The 25,938-nt window shown below is 41.9% G+C and overlaps 2 protein-coding genes across 4 annotated transcripts in view; one reads left to right on the forward strand and one right to left on the reverse strand.

Moving 5' to 3' along the window:
• Nucleotides 1-25,938, forward strand: part of nf1a (neurofibromin 1a) — a 130,867-nt gene that overhangs the window by 56,354 nt on the left and 48,575 nt on the right. The window lies entirely within an intron of this gene.
• Nucleotides 14,264-15,702, reverse strand: omgb (oligodendrocyte myelin glycoprotein b). Its single transcript, XM_073817200.1, has one exon. It carries the CDS (start codon nt 15,453-15,455, stop codon nt 14,466-14,468), a length of 990 nt encoding a protein of 329 aa, XP_073673301.1. The 5' UTR covers nt 15,456-15,702; the 3' UTR covers nt 14,264-14,465.

Below are 25,938 nucleotides of genomic sequence, written 5' to 3' on the forward strand. Positions count from 1 at the left end.
TTGCCCGGGCCATTGTTGGGGCCACTGTTTGTGCCGTTGTTTGGGCCACTGTTTGTGCTGTTTCCCTGGCTGCTGTTTGGGCCGCTGTTTGTGCTGTTGCCCTGGCCGCTGTTCGGGCCGTTGTTTGGGCCGCTGTTTGTGCCGTTGTTTGGGCCACTGTTTGGGCCACTGTTTGTGCTATTGCCTGGGCCACTGTTTGTGCCGTTGCCCTGGCCGCTGTTTGTGCCGTTGCCCTGGCCGCTGTTTGTGCCATTGTTTGGCCCGCTGTTTGTGCCATTGTTTGTGCCACTGTTTGTGCCATTGCCCGGGCCACTGTTTGGGCCGTTGTTTGGGCCGCTGTTTGTGCCATTGCCCGGGCCATTGTTGGGGCCACTGTTTGTGCCGTTGTTTGGGCCGCTGTTTGTGCCATTGTTTGGCCCGCTGTTTGTGCCACTGTTTGTCCCGTTGTTGGGGCCATTGTTTGTGCTGTTGTTTGTGCCATTGCCCGGGCCGTTGTTTGGGCCACTGTTTGGGCTACTGTTTGTGCTGTTGTTTGGGCCACTGTTTGTGCTGTTTCCCTGGCTGCTGTTTGGGCCGCTGTTTGTGCTATTGCCTGGGCCACTGTTTGTGCCGTTGCCCTGGCCGCTGTTTGTGCCATTGTTTGGCCCGCTGTTTGTGCCATTGTTTGTGCCATTGCCCGGGCCATTGTTGGGGCCACTGTTTGTGCCGTTGTTTGGGCCGCTGTTTGTGCCGTTGTTTGTGCCACTGTTTGTGCCATTGTCCGGGCCACTGTTTGGGCCGTTGTTTGGGCCGCTGTTTGTGCCATTGCCCGGGCCATTGTTGGGGCCACTGTTTGTGCCGTTGTTTGGGCCGTTGTTTGTGCTGTTGTTTGTGCCATTGCCTGGGCCACTGTTTGTGCCGTTGCCCTGGCCGCTGTTTGTGCCATTGTTTGGGCCGCTGTTTGTCCCGTTGTTGGGGCCACTGTTTGTGCCATTGTTTGGGCCGCTGTTTGTGCCATTGCCCGGGCCATTGTTAGGGCCACTGTTTGTGCCGTTGTTTGGGCCGCTGTTTGTCCCATTGTTTGGGCCGCTGTTTGTGCCATTGCCCGGGCCACTGTTTGTGCCGTTGTTTGGGCCGCTGTTTGTGCTGTTGTTTGTGCCATTGCCTGGGCCATTGTTGGGGCCACTGTTTGTGCCGTTGTTTGGGCCGCTGTTTGGGCCGCTGTTTGTGCCATTGCCCGGGCCATTGTTGGGGCCACTGTTTGTGCCGTTGTTTGGGCCACTGTTTGTGCTGTTTCCCTGGCTGCTGTTTGGGCCGCTGTTTGTGCTGTTGCCCTGGCCGCTGTTCGGGCCGTTGTTTGGGCCGCTGTTTGTGCCGTTGTTTGGGCCACTGTTTGTGCTATTGCCTGGGCCACTGTTTGTGCCGTTGCCCTGGCCGCTGTTTGTGCCGTTGCCCTGGCCGCTGTTTGTGCCATTGTTTGGCCCGCTGTTTGTGCCACTGTTTGTGCCATTGCCCGGACTGCTGTTTGTGCCATTGCCCGGGCCATTGTTGGGGCCACTGTTTGTGCCGTTGTTTGTGCCATTGCCTGGGCCACTGTTTGTGCTGTTGCCCTGGCCGCTGTTTGTGCCATTGTTTGTGCCAATGTTTGTCCCGTTGTTGGGGCCACTGTTTGTGCCATTGTTTGGGCCGCTGTTTGTGCCATTGCCCGGGCCATTGTTAGGGCCACTGTTTGTGCCGTTGTTTGGGCCGCTGTATGTGCCACTGTTTGTGCTGTTTCCCTGGCTGCTGTTTGGGCCGCTGTTTGTGCTATTGCCTGGGCCACTGTTTGTGCTGTTGCCCTGGCCGCTGTTTGTGCCATTGTTTGGGCCGCTGTTTGTGCCATTGCCCGGGCCATTGTTGGGGCCACTGTTTGTGCCGTTGTTTGTGCCGCTGTTTGTGCCGTTGTTTGTGCCATTGCCTGGGCCACTGTTTGTGCTGTTGCCCTGGCCGCTGTTTGTGCCATTGTTTGTGCCAATGTTTGTCCCGTTGTTGGGGCCACTGTTTGTGCCATTGTTTGGGCCGCTGTTTATGCTGTTGCCCTGGCCACTGTTTGTGCCATTGTTTGTGCCACTGTTTGTCCCATTGTTGGGGCCATTGTTTGTGCTGTTGTTTGTGCCATTGCCCGGGCCACTGTTTGTGCTGTTGCCCTGGCCGCTGTTTGTGCCATTGTTTGGGCCGCTGTTTGTGCCATTGCCCGGTCCGCTGTTTGTGCCATTGCCCGGTCCGCTGTTTGTGCCATTGTTTGTGCCACTGTTTGTCCCATTGTTGGGGCCACTGTTTGTGCTGTTGTTTGTGCCATTGCCTGGGCCACTGTTTGTGCTGTTGCCCTGGCCGCTGTTTGTGCCGTTGTTTGGGCCACTGTTTGGGCCGTTGTTTGGGTTACTGTTTGTGCTGTTTCCCTGGCTGCTGTTTGGGCCGCTGTTTGTGCTGTTGCCCTGGCCGCTGTTCGGGCCGTTGTTTGGGCCGCTGTTTGGGCCGCTGTTTGTGCCGTTGTTTGGGCCACTGTTTGGGCCGCTGTTTGTGCTATTGCTTGGGCCACTGTTTGTGCCGTTGCCCGGGCCATTGTTTGGGCTGCTGTTTGTGCCATTGCCCGGGCCATTGTTGGGGCTACTGTTTGTGCCGTTGTTTGTGCTGTTTCCCTGGCTGCTGTTTGGGCCGCTGTTTGTGCCGTTGTTTGGGCCATTGCCTGGGCCACTGTTTGTGCTGTTGCCCTGGCCGCTGTTTGTGCCATTGTTTGGGCCGCTGTTTGTCCCGTTGTTGGGGCCACTGTTTGTGCTGTTGTTTGGGCCGCTGTTTGTGCCATTGCCCGGGCCATTGTTGGGGCCACTGTTTGTGCTGTTGTTTGGGCCACTGTTTGTGCCAGTGTTTGCACCGTTGCCCTGGCCGTTGTTTGCACCGTTGCCCCGACCGTTGTTTGCACCGTTGCCCTGGCCGTTGTTTGCACCGTTGCCCCGACCGTTGTTTGCACCGTTGCCCCGGCCGTTGTTTGCGCCGTTGCCCTGGCCGTTGTTTGCGCCGTTTCCCTGGCCGTTGTTTGCGCAGTTGCCCTGACCGTTGTTTGCACAGTTGCCCTGGCCATTGTTGGCGCCGCTGCCCTGGCCGCTGCCCTGGCCGTTGCTCGCGCTGCTGCCCTGGCCGTTGTTGGCGCCGTTGCCCTGGCCGTTGTTGGCGCCGTTGCCCTGGCCATTGCCCCCGCTGCTGCCCTGGCCGTTGTTTGCGCCATTTCCCCGCCCGTTGTTTGCGCCGTTGCCCTGGCCATTGTTAGTGCAGCTGCCTGGGTTGTTGTTTGCACCATTTCCCTGGTCGTTGTTTGCGCAGTTGCCCGGGCTGATGTTTGTGCCGTTGTTTGGGCCGCTGATTGTGCCGTTATTTGTGCCGTTGCCTTGGCCACTGTTTCCCTGGCCGCTGTTTAGGCCATTGTTTGGGCCACTGTTTGTGCTGTTTCCCTGGCTGCTGTTTGTGCCGTTGTTTGGGCCGCTGTTTGTGCCATTGCCCGGGCCATTGTTGGGGCCACTGTTTGTGCCGTTGTTTGGGCCGTTGCCCTGGCCGTTGTTTGCACCGTTGCCCCGGCCGTTGTTTGCGCCGTTGCCCTGGCCGTTGTTTGCGCCGTTGCCCTGGCCATTGTTTGCGCCGTCGCCCCGGCCGTTGTTTGCGCCGTTGCCCCGGCTGTTGTTTGCGCCGTTGCCCTGGCCGTTGTTTGCGCAGTTGCCCTGGCCGTTGTTTGCGCCGTTGCCCCGACCGTTGTTTGCACAGTTGCCCTGGCCGTTGTTGGCGCCGCCCTGGCCGTTGCTCGCGCCGCTGCCCTGGCCGTTGCCCACACCGTTGCCCTGGCCGTTGTTGGCGCCGTTGCCCTGGCCGTTGCCCCCGCTGCTGCCCTGGCCGTTGTTTGCGCCGTTTCCCCGCCCGTTGTTTTCACCGTTGCCCTGGCCATTGTTAGTGCAGCTGCCTGGGTTGTTGTTTGCACCATTTCCCTGGTCGTTGTTTGCGCAGTCGCCCGGGCTGTTGTTTGTGCCGTTGCCTTGGCCACTGTTTCCCTGGCTGCTGTTTAGGCCATTGTTTGGGCCGCTGTTTGTGCCATTGCCTGGGCCGTTGTTTGGGCCACTGTTTGGGATGCTGTTTGTGCTGTTGTTTGTGCTGTTGCCCTGGCCGCTGTTCGGACCGTTGTTTGTGCCATTGCCTGGGCCACTGTTTGTGCTGTTGCCCTGGCTGCTGTTTGTGCCATTGTTTGGGCCGCTGTTTGTGCCATTGCCCGGGCCGCTGTTTGTGCCACTGTTTGGGCCGTTGTTTGGGCCACTGTTTGGGCCGTTGTTTGGGCTACTGTTTGTGCTGTTGGTTGGGCAACTGTTTGTGCTGTTTCCCTGGCTGCTGTTTGGGCCGCTGTTTGTGCTGTTGTTTGTGCTGTTGCCCTGGCCGCTGTTTGGGCCGTTGTTTGGGCCATTGCCCGGGCCATTGTTGGGGCCACTGTTTGTGCCGTTGTTTGGGCCGCTGTTTGTGCTGTTGTTTATGTCGTTGCCCTGGCCGCTGTTTGTGCTGTTGCCCTGGTTGCTGTTTGGACCGCTGTTTGTGCCGTTGTTTGGGCCGCTGGTTGTGCCGTTGTTTGTGCCGCTGTTTGTGCCACTGTTTGTGCCATTGCCCGGGCCATTGGCATTAGTAAGACCATAGCTTGCAATAATTATAGCCACTAGCACTAGTAGCATCTGAGTTTTGGAAACCATTTTCTGGTCTCTGTCTGTTAAGATGAGAACAAACAAGAAAAATAATTAAAATGTACCTTTTGGATATTTTTAATATCATATTCTATGTAGTAATTTTTTTTACTCAACTCATGATGCATTATACTATTTAAACTTCCGAAGACGGACAGTTCTCCCACCCCCAACTATATCGCGATTAGTTTAACATCAATCGACATATATTTTTATCGATTTTCAACCGGCTTGGTGGGGCATCATTACTCGTTAAATAAGGCATTTTATAAATAAGACACTAGGGCTGGGCAAAAAAAAAGTTTTTTTGATATATTGTTTTTTAAAATGTAGTTGATTCAAAATTGATTCTCAATGGCCACATATCGATTTTTTTTATATTTATTTACACAAGCATTAAACATAAGATTTACGTTAATCTTATTACTAGTCTAATCCACTAGGTGTCATCCCCTTATTTACCTTGCGCTATGTTACAACGGAGAGTCCGTTATTCATTCATTGCTTAAAATGGCATAAAATGTCAGAAGTATGGAAGCATTTCACATTTCGCAAGTAAGATAAAGATACAGTGGACTAGAACACAGCTATATGCCTGATTTGTAACTCTTGAGGTGAAATGCTGTAGTAATACTACAAATCTACAGAGCCATTTGACAAGACATCACCCAGACATGCAGATTCTAGTACCCCAGCAGCCTAACAAACAACCGAAGATTTAAGATGCATTCAAAAGTAAAAATCCTCACAATTTACTTTGTGCACAAAACATCACAGAATCGATAGCATTATTTATTTGCAAAGATTTAAGACCATACAGCGAAGAGATAAAAAGTGTTTATATACAGGTTTGTGGCTCTTAATTTCCTTTTATTAATTAACCACTTGTAATCTTATGTTCACTGTTATTTTTTAGAAATGTAGGATTTGTATTAAATCTATATTCATTCATATTGTCTAATCAAGAATTGAAATCGAGAATCGAAATCGAATTGAATTGGAACATCTGAATTGATACCCAGCCTTATAAGACACATCACCTTAAAAATAAAACCACTTATAATTTATATAAAATAGTCATATTTACCATTTGCCACAGATGATCTAGAAGTCTCAGTCTCAGTTCTCTAGAAGGATGTTGGTATAAATGCCAGCATAAAATGATGCCTTTTATTTGAGAATTACACCTTAAACCAACACCCTTGCAAGAGGTGGAGTTGTGTTATTATTGCAGTATAGAACTGAATGCATTTATAATTTATTAATTACATAATTAATACAATTTATAAACGTTTGCTTACTTTTATCTTTCCAAACCTGTTTGACCAACTCATATTTTGACTAAATATGGACTTTGTGGGGCGGGCCGTTGTTTGTGCCGTTGGTCGGGCCTTTGTTAATGAACGTATTTTAACTGTATGAACTTCAATGCCAAAAAAAGGATTGTTTTTTTCTTCCAAAATATCATTGTGTTCCACACTTGTAACAACAGTTTCGGAACAACAGGAGGGTAAGTAAATCATGACAGAAGTTCCATTTTTGAGTGAACTATCCCTTTAAGTGGTGTAATAATACATACACTCACATGTTTAACTTTCCTAGTAGGGTATTAGGAACCATAAATTGTCAGAAAAAAAATCATATTTCAGCAGTAACAATATAACTATACCTAAAAATGTTTTATTAGCAAAAATTTCATTTGTTATTTAAATAATTAACAAATATAGTAAATAATATATTAAAGGTCCCATATTGTCAAAATCGAAATTTCCTGGCTTTTTCCATGATAACTGAGGTCTAGGGGCTATGTAACTACCATATGAGTTTCAAAACAGTCAATCCACAGTAAACTGCACACATCCTGCTTAAAGTAGCTGTTTCTTTTCACAATCCGCTGTGACTTCTGTACAGATGTGACGTCTGATCTACTCAGTCACCGCCTTCAGTCACCACCCCGAAAGCCAGCCACCGTCCCACCCACCTTTTGTCAAACCCAGACAATATCGTGTCCATAACATTGCTAAGCAACAACAACACGAAAACAAGTCGAGAAAACCCTGTTCAGAACAACGTGAATATAAGAGACCAGAGGCACATCAACTTCAGACTCTTTCACACAGCGATTCCGGTAAATACGAGGATAATGTTTCCCATGATTTGTTCCGGAGTTGTTTAATTTGGTTCATTCACAGTTGTTTTCCGGAATCTGTGCGTGCTTTACACACAACCCATAAAGACATGTGACGTTTGGATGTGAGATGTAATGCGACGCGTACGTTTCACTAAACTGAAACTAACCTGAACAAACTGTGCTTCAGCGCTGATTGTGAGGAGCTCCCTGATTGCCGCTTCATTCCACTTTGCACGTATTTTTTCGTCGTGAAGAGTCACATGATAACATGCATCATCTCTACAACACTGCCTTTATGGTTCTGGCTTTTGTTCACACAGCGCTCGTTCCCGTAATTTTCCAGAATCAGCGTGCATTGTGAAAGGGGCTTTACTAAAGCAACAGTTATGTAGCTTACTGCATTCGGTGTTTGAAAAAGAAAAAACATTAATGATCGTTCTGAAATATCCTGTTGAGTATCAGGAGGCTAGGCTCTCTCTATGGCTCTGGGCTCGGCTAAAGCATACATGACCGTAGTCACCTTTGGTTGGCCTGGCTGTGCGTCACTCAGAAAACAACAGGCCAATCAGAAGATAGGCTCATGAATATTAATTAGATGGGCCAAAATCGACCTGTTATTGACAGAGCTCCTAAAAAAGGATCTGTAAAAATATATTGAGATGGATTTTGGCACTTATACCGCAAATATATATTCTTAAGGACATCAACAACTAAAATAAACCTCCAGAAATGTGTACAATATGGGACCTTTAAATAACAGATTCAAATTGTCTTTCATATCAAGTTGGTTCATATAAAATTAACCTCTAGATTTTCATGAAAAATCAGTGTGCTTTTTAAAATGTAATGACTTAAGGTAGAAAGGTTTTACATCAGCTGTAAGAGGTATCAGGTAGTAATAGGTTTATCACTAATCTGAAAGTGTAAATCATTGAAAGTTTGCAAATCATTTGAATTTTTATATTCATTAAATCTTTAAAGGTCAACACTAGGAGTCTGCGATACATAATTATTGTTTTAACAATGTGCGATTTGACTGCACGATTCAATCAGTTAACATGCATGTAGATTGATCACATAATTTAAGATATGGGAGCAGAAAATATAGGCTATATATTTATATCTTTTCAAATAGTTAATCGGTATTAAACAAAAAAATCATTGTGATTACAAATGTGATATTGATTTTATACAACAGTATGCATACAAAAAGAGTTGATATATAGAGACTTACGTTTTAGACGCCATATTTCCTATTTTAGCTCAAAAATAATTCTAAACACAGCCACAGCACTCATGCAGCAACATGGCTGTGTTTTGTTCCTGAACGAATCAACCGTTTAAATTATTCAGTTCAATCGCAATGACTCACTTAACAGTTACTTGCTGCCACCTACTGGCGCTTTTAATTTCACATTTCACATCTTTTCATTTTTAAATAACTTAAAATGTCAATATTCAACGTTTTAAGAGAAGATTAATTTTGTTGATACTGATTTAATTTGCTTGGTAAAAGCCCAAATGTCTTATTATTGTAATTGACTGGATAAATGTAAGAATTTGACTTAAAATGATGATGCACACTTTAAGAAACAATGGCTTAATAAAGGTAAAAATGGCTATAAAATGTAAAAAAAAAAAGTATTTTAACTTATTGGAAAAGATGAATTTCTGTCACTGCTGTGAATTTATCACACAGTATATAAAGGATATCAAAAACATTCTGGAGTCAGTTGTCAACAGTAGTCAAGTCACCATTATTTATATAGTGCTTTTGACAGATTGTGTCAAAGTAGCTTCACAGTATTAAACAGGACAGTAGTGTGTCAATAATGCAGTATTGTAAGCAATCAATTTTCAGTTAAAGGCAGTTCATCATTGATTTCAGTTATGTCATCATCCAGCTCAGTTCTGTTCAAACAGTATACAATATCGCCAATTAAGCCTGCCAGAGGCCACAGCGGCAAGGAACAAAAACTCCACGGGTGACAGAAATGGAGAAAAAAAACCTTGGGAGAAACCAGTTCTCCTCTGGCCAAATCAAACCAGCAGTTAATTCCAATGTCAGATTGCAGAGGACTCATCAGGTTCCCATGGTCTTGCACCGATGGCCGTCTAGGTGACGAGGTCTTCACTGATGATCCATCCCTGGAGCTCATCTAGTTGACATTCAGGACTTTAGAGTTCGTCTCTAGGTGCTTGATCCACCATCTGCGCTGGGTACGGACTGGATCCGGATCAGGTGGCTACGGTGACCTCAGAATAAGAACAAAACAGACTAATGTTAGCGTAGATGCCCTTCTTCTTACAATGCAATGAGTGCAGCAGGTGTTATGGGAAGTGTTTCCAGTTCTGGTAAATGCAGCCTAACAATTCTTTAATGGATTTGGATTATAGAAATGTGTTAATGTTTTATGTGTAAACCAGGTTAAATAGATCTTTAATTTAGATTTAAACTGAGTGTGTCAGCGTTAGGTAGATTGTTCCAGAATGTAGGTACTAAATAAGAAAATTGTCCGCCGCCCAGAGGTGGTTTTGATATTCTAGGTAATATCAAATTGCCAGAGTTTTGAGAATGCAGTGGATGTGTAATGTGATAAGAGGAGCTAAACCATTGAGGGTTTTATAAGTAATTAGCAAGATTTTAAAATCTATGTTTAATAGCCAGCCAGTGCAGTGTTGACAGAACCGGGCTAATATGGTCATACTTTCTGGTTCTAGTAAGAACTCTAGCACGCTTTGTTTTTTAAGCGTGCAGAACAACCAGCCAATAAAGCATTACAATAATCTGTCCTTGGGGTCATGAACGCAATTTGACATTGAGAGCATAGGTTATCATTTCGATATAGTCCTTAAGATACCACCACAATAACACACTGAGAAAAATATCGTCTAATTATCGTCAATGATAAAATCCCAGAAAATATTGTTTTTGTCAGTATCGCACACCCCTAGTCAACACACAATGTCATGTTGTTCTTTGATTGTTCGTTAAAGAGCAGGTCATATGTTTTTACTCTGATTGGTCAGTTGGCCAAGCCTGTTGTGATTGGTACAGAGAAATTTAGCCCATGGAATGCAAATTTATCAGGGAACCCTGACAAAAAAAATGTGTATTTTACACCCCAGAATGTGTTTTTTTTTTTTTTATGTATGTGAGACCCCCCCCCTCAAAATGTGCTAGGGCTACTTTTATCTATCAATTTGGGCGGGTTTTGTTGTGAAAACCTGGCAGCCCTGAGCATTCACCTTTACATGAAACAATAATATAGTGCTCCAATCTGTTCTTAAAATAATGACATAAAAACATTGTGAATTGTGCTCACAGCTAAAGTTTAGCTGCTAAACTGTAAACACTTAACAAAACAATAATGGTGGAAATGTTAGCCTGGTGCTAACATGACTAACTGATGAAACTCAGACTCAGCTGGGTGATCCCCTCTTATTTGGACAGGCACATATTTAAATAAACTGCTGAGAAAACATTTAAACTTGTGTCACCGTTCAGCACCGGTTTGTGCATGTTCACCCTCAGGGTTTGATGTCCTTTGGACAAGTAAATCAGACATTCACTTGTCAGAGTAAAAAACGTACATATCCGGAGCTTAAAAAATGCCTTTTTTTTCTTTGGTGTAAATGTAATCCATTCTGAAGCAATAGTCTCATCACTACTCTATAAGGTCTTACTTTAATCAGGATATTAGTGATATTTGCCTTAAATTGATTTCTAAATCGCTTTAACTTTATTTTACTAACCTTACTAAATGTACATGTCATCATTTATGTCAAATTTCTAAATGTTATCAATAGATTTAGTTAGAATAATTAGACTCTGTACCATTCAAATTAAATCAGTGTCAACAAGCTCCATCTTTCCAGTGCACAGGAAAAACCGAACATGCATCAAAAGTGCCATTTAAATGTATTTACTTAGACTGTTTAATGAAGATAAGAGGTTCCAAAAAATGCATTTATATGGTAAAATTGCAAATGCATAAATAATGTTAAATAACATAAATAATGTTATAAGATTAATGTTTAACTTTTTTTAACAAATCAAAAATGTTGGAAAAATGCAATACTTTTACAACCAGTTCGTTCATTGAAAAATGCTGAATTATTCAGAACTGAAACACTGCTGTGTTTTGGCTTTTTTTCTGGATTGTTTCCAGACTCAAGACTCAGGTCTAGTTTGAGAGATTGTTATGCAGAATCATCAAGCACCAAAGATGACAACTGTACATAAAAGGCTCAAAATGGTGTTTTCAAAGCTGAATGTGTGGATTTGATGGCTTGTGCTACAAGCTCTGCCTGGAAGAACCTTCTTGGTGCTACGTGTTCGGATTGTTGTGCTTGACTGTGTGGACAGACATGAGGAGTTGATGTAAGAGTGTCGGCACCGAGCGGTGGCTCTGTGAATGCAGCTGAGTGCCAGGTTCTCCTGGTGGCCAGGTGAGCTTCTCCACATTGTTAGGGCTGTTGGTCACATTGTTGTTAAGACTGTTGGTCACATTGTTGTTAGGACTGGTGGTCACGCTGGTGGTCACACTTTTGTTAGTGCTGGTGGACATACTGTTTTTAGTACTAGTGGTTGTACTGGTGGGTGTGTTGGTGGTTGTGCCGTTGATTGTTGTGTTTGTTGTAGTGAGGTTGGCAGCAACATTAAGACCATAGCTTGCAGTCATTACAGCCACTAGCAGTAACATCTGAGTTTTAGAAACCATATTTGGGTCTCTCACTGTTTAGAGGAGAACAAACAACAAAGTAAAATTTTAACATGTTTTTAAAATCATGTTCTGTATAATTTTTTAATAAATAAGAGTGTTCTTCTGTTCTTAACTAAAAAAAAAACAATAAAAAAAAGACTAGGGATGTAATGATTCACTCAACTTGTGATGCCATATGGTTCACGATACAGATTCAGATTTTTAATAAAATGAGATTAAGACTCATTTTAAATGAAAAAGTGTTTCTTTATTATTATTTCTCAGACAAAATGCTGCATATTTCTTTGTGAAAGTGAATCAAATCCCAAATCAAATCAATAAATACAAATAAAACAAATCTTTTCATAAACCATACTAAAGGTCATTGTACACTGAGTCTGAAATTTTCCTATGAATTTTTTTTTTCATATTCGCCATCCTTTCCTATTAAAATGCTTGCTATGGATGCGAAAACTCAGAACCTGATCCAAAAAAAAATAATTATGATGAACGAAGGTTTTGGAGGCAGTTTGTAAACGTGATTGACACGACATAAAGTTGTATTTAGTTTTTGATGTGCAAAAAATTCGGATTGCCTGTGCTCTTTCTTTTTTTTTTTTCCCTTAATTATAGGAAACCACTACCCTGGAAATCCAGAGGTCTCGCAAGAGCACAATTTGAATTGTCTCTGCAAGACACTGGCATCGAGCAATGATGCAGGTTACTGCATTACGTAAGCAGTTGTGGGAACCAATCAAATCTGTGTATCTGATGTAGGCGGGACAGAGGCGAGCTAAACTGATGACGACAGCACTGCGACGTCCGAATCATGTAGTAAACTTTGAAAGATCGCTGTTGCTACAGATGAACACCAGTTGTTTGATGCTACAATGAACAAGTTAGACTTGGCTTTTCATATAAAAGAGGAACAGAAAACCGAAAACTCGAATCGTTCCTTTGCAAGAAGGACGTTTATGCTGTTTTGCCGACTGGATACAGCAAGAGTTTAATCTATCAGTTCACGCTTACATATAATTAGCTGGAGAATAGTAGTGCATATTTGGCGTGCTGTCCGGTGAAGGGCTCCGAGCTCGGGAGTGGCCCGAACCCAGAATATCCCCCAATAGGAGTAGTGAGAACTCGGAGTGATGAGATGGGGTGGTGGAGGGTTACAGATAAACCATCGAGTGAATTGAGGTGAGTCAACTGTATTTAAACCTATGGCGCTGATTGACTTGAGTGGGCTCCTCTTGTGATGTTTACGTTAAGTATCTTACATGCTTCTCCCGAACTTTGTTAATGAAACATCATTTAGCTCTGCTGGTAGCTAAGCGTGTATTGTTGTGATTGGTCATGGTGTTATCCAATTGTGTGCAGTGAGAGTTTCAAATGCATGCTTGGTGCCGCCCCTCGAGTTAGGCAGTTTTCATTGCTCGATCCCAGACCCTTAATCTTAATAGATTAGGGTCTGGATTTTTCCAGGCTAGGCAACCACTGCATTTTAATCACAATCCAAGGAAAGATTAGATTGTTTAATTTTTAAATCTAAAGCAAAAGCAGAATGATCTGACTTTAGATCTCAGCTTTGTAAAACTAAACTTTACTTTGTGAACTTATGCTACATAAAACATCTGAACCAACACCTTGCAAGAGGCGGAGTGGAGTTATTATTGTAGTATAAAACTGCTCTCTTTCATATCAGAATTATTCTCCAAATTTTCAGGGAGCCTTTGAAGGTCTAATGACTTATGGTAGAAAGGTTTTACATCAGCTGTAAGAGGTATCGGGTAGTCATAGGTTGATTGGTAATCTGAAAGTTTTGATTGAAAGTTTGCAAATCATTTGATCATATTTGTGACATTTTTAAATGTCAACCCAGTGTTTTGTTGTTCTTTGCTTGTTTATTAATTCTGTTAAAATACAAAACTGAGGGCTGAGTTTTTATGTCTATCTTATTATTGTTACGTTTACTTAATAATATTGTGAAGATATTAGTTCATCAAGGCTGCTAAGCAGTCAGCGATCTTAATATAACAGATACTTGTAATCGCACACAGTTCAAAAGCAAATAGTATAAGCTCATAGTGAGCAAGCCAAAGAAGACAGTGACAAGTAAAAGCCAATAAGATGTAGAGGTAGATGATGAAGGACGAAGACTCAGCTGGGTGATCCCCTCTTATTTGGATTGTTGTGCTTGACTGTGTGGACAGACTATGTGGCGTTGATGTGAGAAGTTCTCCACCCATAATCAGAGCGACGGCTCTGTGAATGCAGCTGAGTGCCAGGTTCTCTACATGTGGGCCTGGTGTAACAGGGACAGCCCATGATCTTTGCAGGGGTCTGTTACATCCAAGTCAGGAGATGTTTTATAATCTCACATCAAAAGGACACTAAAACGTAACACTTTTGTAGTGGTTCTAAATATTTGAAAAAATTCTGAGACAAAACTTTTCTAAGTGCACATCATGGGCTTCAGTAATGTGATCATGTATGGGTTCTTTCAACTAATTAAGTTTTTTTTTTTTTTTTTCAGAGACAAAATGTTTCAAGCTCCTATGCTTTCATAAATATATGAATAAAAAAAAGACACTTGTACAATTATGCCAGAGGTATTTTTTTTTAATTGACAAAAGTTGTAATTTAAACTACAGCTTTTATAACAGGTCCATGTAGGACAAAGAAATGTTTAACAATTTGCTATTTTAAATGACAACAATATTAGTTACATTTATTTTTATTTTGTGGGACAGTGAAAATGCCATGTCACGTCAACAACCCATATACAATTATACATAAATGTGTCTAGATTTGTGTAGTGTTAGAGCAAAAACCAAAACCAAAACCAAATAAATAATCCGTGTTTTAGCTAATTGACAAACATAGTTCATCAACTGGAGTTGATAATCATGTCTGGCGGAAGAGATTAAAAACCCCAGAGGAGATGATGGTGTAGACCAAAAGTCCAGAGAGTCCCGCGATCCCCATAGGTGAAAGAGATGGTGCCGAAGAAGTGCTGGGATTTTTGGTTGTCTTTGTTGTGGTGATTAGTTTGGTTGTCTTTGTTGTGGTGCTGGTGGTCAAACCGTTGTTTGTGCCATTGTTTGAACCGCTGTTTGTGGCGTTGGTCGTGCCGTTGGTCGAGCCGCTGTTTGTGCCATTGGTTGTGCTGTTGGTTGTTCCATTGGTTGAGCCACTGTTTGTGCCATTGGTCGTGTCGTTGTTTGTACCGTTGGTTGGGCCGTTGGTTGTGCCGTTGGTTGTGCCATTGGTCGTGTCGTTGTTTGTACCGTTGTTTGTGCCGTTGGTTGGGCCGTTGGTTGTGCCATTGGTCGTGTCGTTGTTTGTACCGTTGGTTGTGCCATTGGTCGTGCCATTGGTTGTGTCGTTGTTTGTACCGTTGGTTGGGCCGTTGGTCGGGCCGTTGGTCGTGTCGTTGTTTGTACCGTTGGTTGTGCCATTGGTTGTGCCATTGGTCGTGTAGTTGTTTGTACCGTTGGTTGGGCCGTTGGTTGGGCCATTGGTTGTGCCGTTGGTCGTGTCGTTGTTTGTACCATTGGTTGTGCCATTGGTCGTGTATTTGTTTGTACCGTTGGTTGGGCCGTTGGTTGTGCCGTTGGTCGTGTCGTTGTTTGTACCGTTGGTTGGGCCATTGGTTGTGCCATTGGTCGTGTAGTTGTTTGTACCGTTGGTTGGGCCGTTGGTTGTGCCGTTAGTTGTGCCATTGGTCGTGTCGTTGTTTGTACCGTTGGTTGGGCCGTTGGTTGTGCCGTTGGTTGAGCCGTTGGTCGAACCGCTGTTTGGGCTGTTGGTTGTTGTAAGGGCAGCAACATTAAGACCATAGCTTCCAATCGTTACAGCCACTAGCAGTAGTAGTATCTGAGTTTTGGAAACCATATTTAGGTCACTGTTTAGATGAGGAGAAATAGCAAAATAAAATTAATGTTTCTGTTTGATTTTCAAATGTTTTTAAAATCATATTCTATAGAATTGTTTATAAATAAGACTAGGAATGTAATGATTTACTCAACTTGCTTTGCTATAAGATTCACAATGCTGATTTCAAAATACAATTTTCTCATTTTTGTAGTGAAATGAAATTAAGATGGGTTTTAAATGAAAGGTGTTTATTTCTGATACAAAACCCTGCACATTCCTTTGTGAAATTAAAATGTCAAATAACAAAACTAGATTCAAATTTTAAAACAAATCTCAAATTAAATTAATAAATACAAATAAAATAAATATTTTCATAAACTAAACTAAAGGTCATTGCACACTAAGTCCAAAATTTTTGTATGCATTTTTTCATTTTCTTTTTGCATTGTCATAATTTCCTATTAAAATGCTTGCTAAGAATGTGAAAACGCAGAAAATCGAACCTGATCCAAATTCTTTTATAATGAATGAAAGTTTCTGAGGCAGTGTGTAAACGTGATTGACAGAACATGAGGTTGTATTTATTTTTTTACGTGTGAAAAATTCGGATTCAGTGTGCAATGACTTAATTTTTTTAATTAGAGACAACTACTGCATTTTAATCATAATCCAAGGAAAATCATATTGTGTTTGATGCACAACTTACTCGACTAAATCAAATGAAAAACAAAAACAAAAAAAAACATCCTAACTGTATATTATCATAATTTCTCAACAATTCAAAATGTTAAAGTCCACTGAAAAAAATAGCCTATATAAAATGTCTATAATTTTTTAAAATAATAATAAACAGGGAAAAGAGGAAATATTAAAATATGATTTCGTCTCTGATTTTATTGGCTTCTAAATATATTATTATTTTTGGTATTACTGGTGGTTTTAGCACTCAGCATACCTGGTAAAAAAAAAGAAGAAAAAAAGTCACCGTTCGCCACTGCTGTGCATTAGTTTGTTAAAGCTGCCTGTCTATGATCTCTCAGTAATAATAAAACAGCAGTAATGCTGAGGAAAAAAAGAAAAACTATTGTCTTTAAACTTTCAGATACATAAAGAACACTTATTTTAAATAAGTAATTGTTTTAAAAAGTACCTTGCTTATATAGTTTAAAAAATAAAGTAAAATTGGCACAAAATAAATTTGATAAAACATATATGAAAATGTAGCCATGTGCAGTACTATTGAAAACTAAGAATGTGAGCATCGTGATATTTAGTTAATAATGAAAACAGTAATTTCAACTATAAACAAAAAGCATAGAAACTGCAATTTTACATGTTTTTTTAAAATTGTAAAGTTGTATTTGCACAGCAGAAGAATTAATTGGGGAAGAAATGTAGATCAAGAATCGTTTTGGAATCGGATCGTGACTCCCAGAATCGGAATCGGATCGTGAAGTGCCTAAAGATTCCCACCCCTAGTTCTAAATATTTGAACAATTTTGAGACAACTTTACTAAGTGCACATCATGGGCTTCAGTAATGTGATCATGTATGGGTTCTTTCAACTAATTAAGTTTTTTTTTTTCAGAGACAAAGTGTTTCAAGTTCCTATGCTTTCATAAATTTATGAATGAAAGAAGATTTACTAAAACAGACACTTGTACAATTGTGCCAGAGGTATTTGTTAACATTTTTTTAATTGATAAAAGTAATTTATTACAACTGCAGCTTTTATTACAGGTCCATGTGGGACAAAGAAATGTTTAACAATTTACTTTTAAATAACAATATTAGTTAGCCTGGGTGTCCCCATACTGCCTTGCGCAGCGCGATTTTATTCACGCTTCTAGTCAGTCTGGAAACCATGGACCTAATTTTCACCTAAGATAGGGAACCAATCACAGAACGGGGAGGGAGCAGCAAGACGATGACGCCTTCTATGCGACTCACCTTAGCAGTTGGTTAATAACTTAGCTTATCGTTAGCATAAGCGGCTAACGCTAATATGCTGGGCCTTAGAACGATTTTGAGCTATTATACTTTAGCTGTTGCGGCACGGCAACTGTCGCGTCCGGTGTAGACACGGTGTATAGTGTTCTAAGTTGTTTAGAACGCAAGTTTATTTTGAATAAAGAGCAACTTTTGGCGTTCGCTCTACATACGTCATCCGGTATAATTGAAACGATTGGCTATGAGCTACGCACAGGCGCATTTGATAGACATTCGTATCGCCCAATAAAAGGCTCTGGGCATTCGTAAACCACGCCTCAAATACGAGAAAATGAACATGTGGTTCCCAGACCACGAATCATGACGAAGTCATAACGTGGTCTGGTGATAGCCAGGCTAAATATTAGTTACATTTATTTTTATTTTGTGGGACAGTGAAAATGTCACGTCAACAACCCACATACAATTATACATAAATGTGTCTAGATTTGTGTAGTGGTAGAGCAAAAACCAAAACCAAAAAAATAATCTGTGTTTTAGCTAATTGACAAACATAGTTCATCAACTGGAGTTGATAATCATGGCTGGTAGAAGAGTTAAAAAACCCCAGTGGAGATGATGGTGTAGACCAAAAGTCCAGTGAGTCCCACGATCCCCATAGGTAAAAGAGATGGTGCCGAACAAGTGCAGGGATTTTTGGTCGGGTCGGGCCGTCTGCCGGGCTGTTGTTTGTGCGGTCGGCCGGGCCGTTGTTTGGGCCGCCTGCCGGGCCGTTGTTTGGGCCGCCTGCCGGGCCGTTGTTTGGGCCGCCTGCCGGGCCGTTGTTTGGGCCGCCTGCCGGGCCGTTGTTTGGGCCGCCTGCCGGGCCGTTGTTTGGGCCGCCGGCCGGGCCGTTGTTTGGGCCGTCGGCCGGGCCGTTGTTTGGGCCGCCGACCGGGCCGTTGGTCGAACTGTTGTTTGTGTTTGTTGTAGTGGCAGCAACATTAAGACCATAGCTTACAATTGTTACAGCCACTAGCAGTAGTAGCATCAGAGTTTTGAAAACCATATTTAGGTCACTGTTTAGATGGAGAAACAACAAAATAAAATTTATGTTTGTTTGATTTTCAAATGTTTTAAAATCATATTCCACATAATAATTGTTTATAAATAAGACTAGGAATGTAATGATTCACTCAACTCGCGATGCTGTAAGATTCACAATTACTGATTTCAAAATATGATTTTCTCATTTTTGTAGTGAAATGAAATTAAGACAGTAAGACAGTTTTAAATGGAAGGTGTTAATTATTTCTGAAACAAAATCCTGCACATTCCTTTGTGGAATTAAAATTTCAGATAACAAAAATAGATTCAAATTTTAAAACAAATCCCAAATTAAATTAATAAATACAAATAAAATAAATCTTTTCATAAACCAAACTAAAGGTCATTGCACACTAAGTCCAAAATTTTTGTATGCATTTTTTCATTTTCTTTTTGCATTGTCATAATTTCCTATTAAAATGCTTGCTAAGAATGTGAAAACGCAGAAAATCGAACCTGATCCAAATTCTTTTATAATGAATGAAAGTTTCTGAGGCAGTGTGTAAACGTGATTGACAGAACATGAGGTTGTATTTATTTTTTTACGTGTGAAAAATTCGGATTCAGTGTGCAATGACTTTATTTTTTTAATTAGAGACAACTACTGCATTTTAATCATAATCCAAGGAAAATCATATTGTGTTTGATGCACAACTTACTCGACTAAATCAAATGAAAAACAAAAACAATAAAAACATCCTAACTGTATATTATCATAATTTCTCAACAATTCAAAATGTGAAAGTCCACTGAAAAAAATAGCCTATATAAAATGTCTATAATTTTTTAAAATAATAATAAACAGGGAAAAGAGGAAATATTAAAATATGATTTCGTCTCTGATTTTATTGGTTTCTAAATATATTATTATTTTTGGTATTACTGGTGGTTTTAGCACTCAGCATACCTGGTAAAAAAAAAGAAGAAAAAAAAGTCACCGTTCGCCACTGCTGTGCATTAGTTTGTTAAAGCTGCCTGTCTATGATCTCTCAGTAATAATAAAACGGCAGTAATGCTGAGGAAAAAAAAGAAAAACTATTGTCTGTAAACTTTCAGATACATAAAGAACACTTATTTTAAATAAGTAATTGTTTTAAAAAGTACCTTGCTTATATAGTTTAAAAAATAAAGTAAAATTGGCACAAAATAAATTTGATAAAACATATATGAAAATGTAGCCATGTGCAGTACTATTGAAAACTAAGAATGTGAGCATCGTGATATTTAGTTAATAATGAAAACAGTAATTTCAACTATAAACAAAAAGCATAGAAACTGCAATTTTACATGTTTTTTAAAATTGTAAAGTTGTATTTGCACAGCAGAAGAATTAATTGGGGAAGAAATGTAGATCAAGAATCGTTTTGGAATCGGATCGTGACTCCCAGAATCGGAATCGGATCGTGAAGTGCCTGAAGATTCCCACCCCTAGTTCTAAATATTTGAACAATTTTGAGACAACTTTACTAAGTGCACATCATGGGCTTCAGTAATGTGATCATGTATGGGTTCTTTCAACTAATTAAGTTTTTTTTTTTCAGAGACAAAGTGTTTCAAGTTCCTATGCTTTCATAAATTTATGAATGAAAGAAGATTTACTAAAACAGACACTTGTACAATTGTGCCAGAGGTATTTGTTAACATTTTTTTAATTGATAAAAGTAATTTATTACAACTGCAGCTTTTATAACAGGTCCATGTGGGACAAAGAAATGTTTAACAATTTACTTTTAAATAACAATATTAGTTACATTTATTTTTATTTTGTGGGACAGTGAAAATGTCACGTCAACAACCCATATACAATTATACATAAATGTGTCTAGATTTGTGTAGTGGTAGAGCAAAAACCAAAACCAAAAAAATAATCTGTGTTTTAGCTAATTGACAAACATAGTTCATCAACTGGAGTTGATAATCATGGCTGGTAGAAGAGTTAAAAAACCCCAGTGGAGATGATGGTGTAGACCAAAAGTCCAGTGAGTCCCACGATCCCCATAGGTGAAAGAGATGGTGCCGAAGAAGTGCTGGGATTTTTGGTCGGCCCGGGGGTCGGGCCGGGGGTCGGTCCGTGGGTCGGTCCGTGGGTCGGTCCGTGGGTCGGTCCGGGGGTCGGGTTTGGGGTCGGGCCTGGGACCGGGCGGGGGGTCGGGCCTGGGGTCGGGCCTGGGGTCGGGCCGGGGACCGGGCGGGGGGTCGGGCCTGGGGTCGGGCCGGGGACCGGGCGGGGGTCGGGCCTGGGGTCGGGCCGGGGGTCGGGCCTGGGGTCGGGCCTGGGGTCGGGCCGGGGACCGGGCGGGGGGTCGGGCCTGGGGTCGGGCCGGGGACCGGGCGGGGGGTCGGGCCTGGGGTCGGGCCGGGGACCGGGCGGGGGGTCGGGCCTGGGGTCGGGCCTGGGGTCGGTCCGGGGACCGGTCCTGGGGTCGGGCCGGGGACCGGGCGGGGGGTCGGGCCGGGGACCGGGCCGGGGGGGCCGGGGACCGGGCGGGGGGTCGGGCCTGTGGTCGGGCCTGGGGTCGGGCCTGGGGTCGGGCCTGGGGTCGGGCCTGGGGTCGGGCCTGGGGTCGGGCCTGGGGTCGGGCCTGGGGTCGGGCCGGGGGTCGGGCCGGGGGTCGGGCCGGGGGTCGGGCCTGGGGTCGGGCCGGGGACCGGGCCGGGGACCGGGCCGGGGGGGCCGGGGGTCGGGCCTGGGGTCGGGCCGGGGACCGGGCGGGGGGTCGGGCCTGGGGTCGGGCCGGGGACCGGGCGGGGGGTCGGGTCTGTGGTCGGGCCTGGGGTCGGGCCTGGGGTCGGGCCGGGGGGGCCGGGGACCGGGCGGGGGGTCGGGTCTGTGGTCGGGCCTGGGGTCGGGCCTGGGGTCGAGCCGGGGGGGCCGGGGACCGGGCGGGGGGTCGGGCCTGGGGGGCCATCGACCGAGCCGGGGGGGCCGGGGACCGGGCGGGGGGTCGGGTCTGGGGGGCCATCGACCGAGCCGGGGGGGCCGGGGACCGGGCCGGGGACCGGGCCGGGGACCGGGCCGGGGGCAAGGTGCTCGTGGCCGTTGTTTTTGCGGTTTTTGTGGTTTGGGCCGTTGGCCGGGCCGTTGTTTGGGCCGTCGGTCGAACTGTTGTTTGTGTTTGTTGTAGTGGCAGCAACATTAAGACCATAGCTTGCAATTGTTACAGCCACTAGCAGTAGTAGCATCAGAGTTTTGAAAACCATATTTAGGTCACTGTTTAGATGGAGAAACAACAAAATAAAATTTATGTTTGTTTGATTTTCAAATGTTTTAAAATCATATTCCACATAATAATTGTTTATAAATAAGACTAGGAATGTAATGATTCACTCAACTCGCGATGCTGTAAGATTCACAATTACTGATTTCAAAATATGATTTTCTAATTTTTGTAGTGAAATGAAATTAAGACAGTAAGACAGTTTTAAATGGAAGGTGTTAATTATTTCTGAAATAAAATCCTGCACATTCCTTTGTGGAATTAAAATTTCAAATAACAAAAATAGATTCAAATTTTAAAACAAATCCCAAATTAAATTAATAAATACAAATAAAATAAATCTTTTCATAAACCAAACTAAAGGTCATTGCACACTAAGTCCAAAATTTTTGTATGCATTTTTTCATTTTCTTTTTGCATTGTCATAATTTCCTATTAAAATGCTTGCTAAGAATGTGAAAACGCAGAAAATAAACGTGATTGACAGAACATGAGGTTGTATTTATTTTTTTACGTGTGAAAAATTCGGATTCAGTGTGCAATGACTTTATTTTTTTAATTAGAGACAACTACTGCATTTTAATCATAATCCAAGGAAAGATTAGATTGTATAATTTCGAAATCTAAAGCAAAAACAGAATGATTTGACTTTAAATCTCAGCTTTGTAAAACTATACTTTGTAAACTTACACTACATAAAACTTCTTAACAAAACGAAAACAGCAGACAGCTGAATGAGAATGCAAATTATAAATATTATAAATACTAACTTAAATATCCATTATATAGAGGCAAGCTGAAAAGAAAATACCATCTAAGCTTTCAAAGAAAGTTAGAAATAGTCATATAAACCCCCATCCCTAACTGTATCGCTATTCGATCTCAACCGACTTGAATAGTCAAACATTTTTATCAATTTTCAACCTGGCTTGGGGTGCATCATTACATCCCTAAATAAGGCATTTTAAAATAAGACACATCACCTTAAAAATAAAAACACTTAGAATTTATATAAAATAGTTCTATTTACCGTTTGCGGTTGATGAACGTTCTTTGTGTCTCAATTCTGTAGAAGGATGTTAGTGTGAATGTCTGCGTGAACTTATGCCTTTTAAGTATTACACATCAAACCAACACCCTTGCAAGAGGTGGAGTTTAGTTATTATTGCCATATAGAACTGAATGCATTTATAATTTTTCTTGTTTGTTTACTTTTGCCTTTCCAAACCTGTTTGACCTACGGTCCTCTGTAGAACACAAATGAACGTATTTTAACTTTCCTCCCACCCCAAAATATCATTGTGTTCCACTGATGGTAATACAGGTTTGGAACAATATAAGTAAATAATGACAGAATTTCCATTTTTGAGTGAACAATCCCTTTACGTGGTGTACTAATACAGGCACTAATGTCATACTGTTGAATGTTTATAGTGGGATATTAGGGAGCATAAATTGTCAAAAACATTTTCTTGATTTTGAAAGCTAAAGTATAACTAAAGCTAAAATGGGTTTATTAGCACTGATTTCATTTGTTTTTTTAAATAATAGGACTTAATCAAATTGCGGTCTTTCGTATCAAATTTATCCTCCAGATTTTGAGGGAAAATCAGTAAGCGTTTGAAGGTCTAATGACTTTTGGGAGGAAGGTTTACATCAGCTGTAAGAGGTATCAGGTAGTCATAGGTTGATTGGTAATCTGAAAGTTTGAATGATTGAAAGTTTGAAAATCATTTGATCATATTTGTGACTTTTTAAAGGTCAACCCAGTGTTTTGTTCTTTGCTTGTTCACTAATTTTTAAAATACAAAACTCATGGCTGAGTTTTTACATCTATCTTATTATTGTTATGTTTACTTAAATATTGTAAAGATATTAGTTCATTAAGGCTGCTAAGCAGTCAGCGATCTTATTATAACAGATACTTGTAGACGCACACAGTTCAAAAGCAAATAGTATAAAGCTCATAATGAGCAGGCCAAAGAAGACTGGCAAGTAAAAGACAATAAGATGTAGAGGTAGATGATGAAGGACGAAGACTCAGCTGGGTGATCCCCTCTTATTTGGACAGGCACATAAGGCACATAACTGCTGAGAAAAGATTTAAACTTGTCACCAAATGCATCAAGGAAATTGTTGACTTTTTAATGCAACCTCTGCTGCATTTTCAAAGACTGCTGGTGCTGGCAGCTTTGTGCATGTTCACCTTGTTTTTGTTGTGAGCAGAAGGAAACCCCTCTCTATGGAGTGTTGGCATTCATTAGAATGTAAAATGGTTGGCCAAGCTTGATGGTTGCCATATAGCACAGAGTGGTACCATGGGATTGCTGTGATATCTGAGGAAAACTGGAATGACTTTGTTGATGTGGACTATCAGGTTTGCTTCGTTGGGTTTAAGCATTGTCATTTTCCAGTCTTGCTGCAGGGCCTGTTGACTTTATTTCATACAGTTGTAGTAGAACACCATGGATTTTCCAATTTTATTCATATTTTAACAGTTAAAGGCAGCATGTCTGTACTCATAGAACACATCAGCTTTACACTTTAAGTGTTTAATACATAATATAAACAATGAAATGCACAAATCTCTGTCAATGCTCAAGCATTACACTGGAAGGAACATTCAATTTTCCACATTAAGAAACTGCTAATTGGAGTGTACTTGTATACGTGTCTAAATGTTGATATGTGTAAGCCATACAGTACAGTCATGTTATGTAGAAGACAGTAAGTTTATTGGAAGCAGGCAGAGATTGCATATGTTGAAAAATGCTCAGGAAGGTAGCGAGAACAATGTGAAAATTGAACCCTAAGAGGTAAGTCTCTCGTTTTTTGCTTTTTTTAGTGGATTGTTTTCCAGACTCGAGACTCAGGTCTAGTTTGAGAGATTGTTATGCAGAATCATCAAGCACCAAAGATGACAACTGTACATAAAAGGCTCAAAATGGTGTTTTCAAAGCTGAATGTGTGGATTTGATGGCTTGTGCTACAAGCTCTGCCTGGAAGAACCTTCTTGGTGCTACGTGTTCGGATTGTTGTGCTTGACTGTGTGGACAGACATGTTGAGTTGATGTAAGAGTGTCGGCACCGAGCGGTGGCTCTGTGAATGCAGCTGAGTGCCAGGTTCTCCTGGTGGCCAGGTGAGCTTCTCCACATTGTTAGGGCTGTTGGTCACACTGTTGTTAGGGCTGTTGGTCACATTGTTGTAAGGGCTGTTGATCACATTGTTGTTAAGACTGTTGGTCACATTGTTGTTAGGACTGGTGGTCACGCTGGTGGTCACACTTTTGTTAGTGCTGGTGGACATACTGTTTTTAGTACTAGTGGTTGTACTGGTGGGTGTGTTGGTGGTTGTGCCGTTGATTGTTGTGTTTGTTGTAGTGAGGTTGGCAGCAACATTAAGACCATAGCTTGCAGTCATTACAGCCACTAGCAGTAACATCTGAGTTTTAGAAACCATATTTGGGTCTCTCACTGTTTAGAGGAGAACAAACAACAAAGTAAAATTTTAACATGTTTTTAAAATCATGTTCTGTATAATTTTTTTAATAAATAAGAGTGTTCTTCTGTTCTTAACTAAAAAAAAAAACAATAAAAAAAAGACTAGGGATGTAATGATTCACTCAACTTGTGATGCCATATGGTTCACGATACAGATTCAGATTTTTAATAAAATGAGATTAAGACTCATTTTAAATGAAAAAGTGTTTCTTTATTATTATTTCTCAGACAAAATGCTGCATATTTCTTTGTGAAAGTGAATCAAATCCCAAATCAAATCAATAAATACAAATAAAACAAATCTTTTCATAAACCATACTAAAGGTCATTGTACACTGAGTCTGAAATTTTCCTATGAATTTTTTTTTTCATATTCGCCATCCTTTCCTATTAAAATGCTTGCTATGGATGCGAAAACTCAGAACCTGATCCAAAAAAAAAAACAATTATGATGAACGAAGGTTTTGGAGGCAGTTTGTAAACGTGATTGACACGACATAAAGTTGTATTTAGTTTTTGACGTGCAAAAAATTCGGATTGCCTGTGCTCTTTCTTTTTTTTTTTTTTTTCTTAATTATAGGCAACCACTACCCTGGAAATCCAGAGGTCTCGCGAGAGCACAATTTGAATTGTCTCTGCAAGACACTCTGGCATCGAGCAATGATGCAGGTTACTGCATTACGTAAGCAGTTGTGGGAACCAATCAAATCTGTGTATCTGATGTAGGCGGGACAGAGGCGAGCTAA

This window comes from Garra rufa, chromosome 14 (genome assembly GCF_049309525.1).
Source record: "Garra rufa chromosome 14, GarRuf1.0, whole genome shotgun sequence".
NCBI classification, from domain to species: domain Eukaryota; kingdom Metazoa; phylum Chordata; class Actinopteri; order Cypriniformes; family Cyprinidae; genus Garra; species Garra rufa.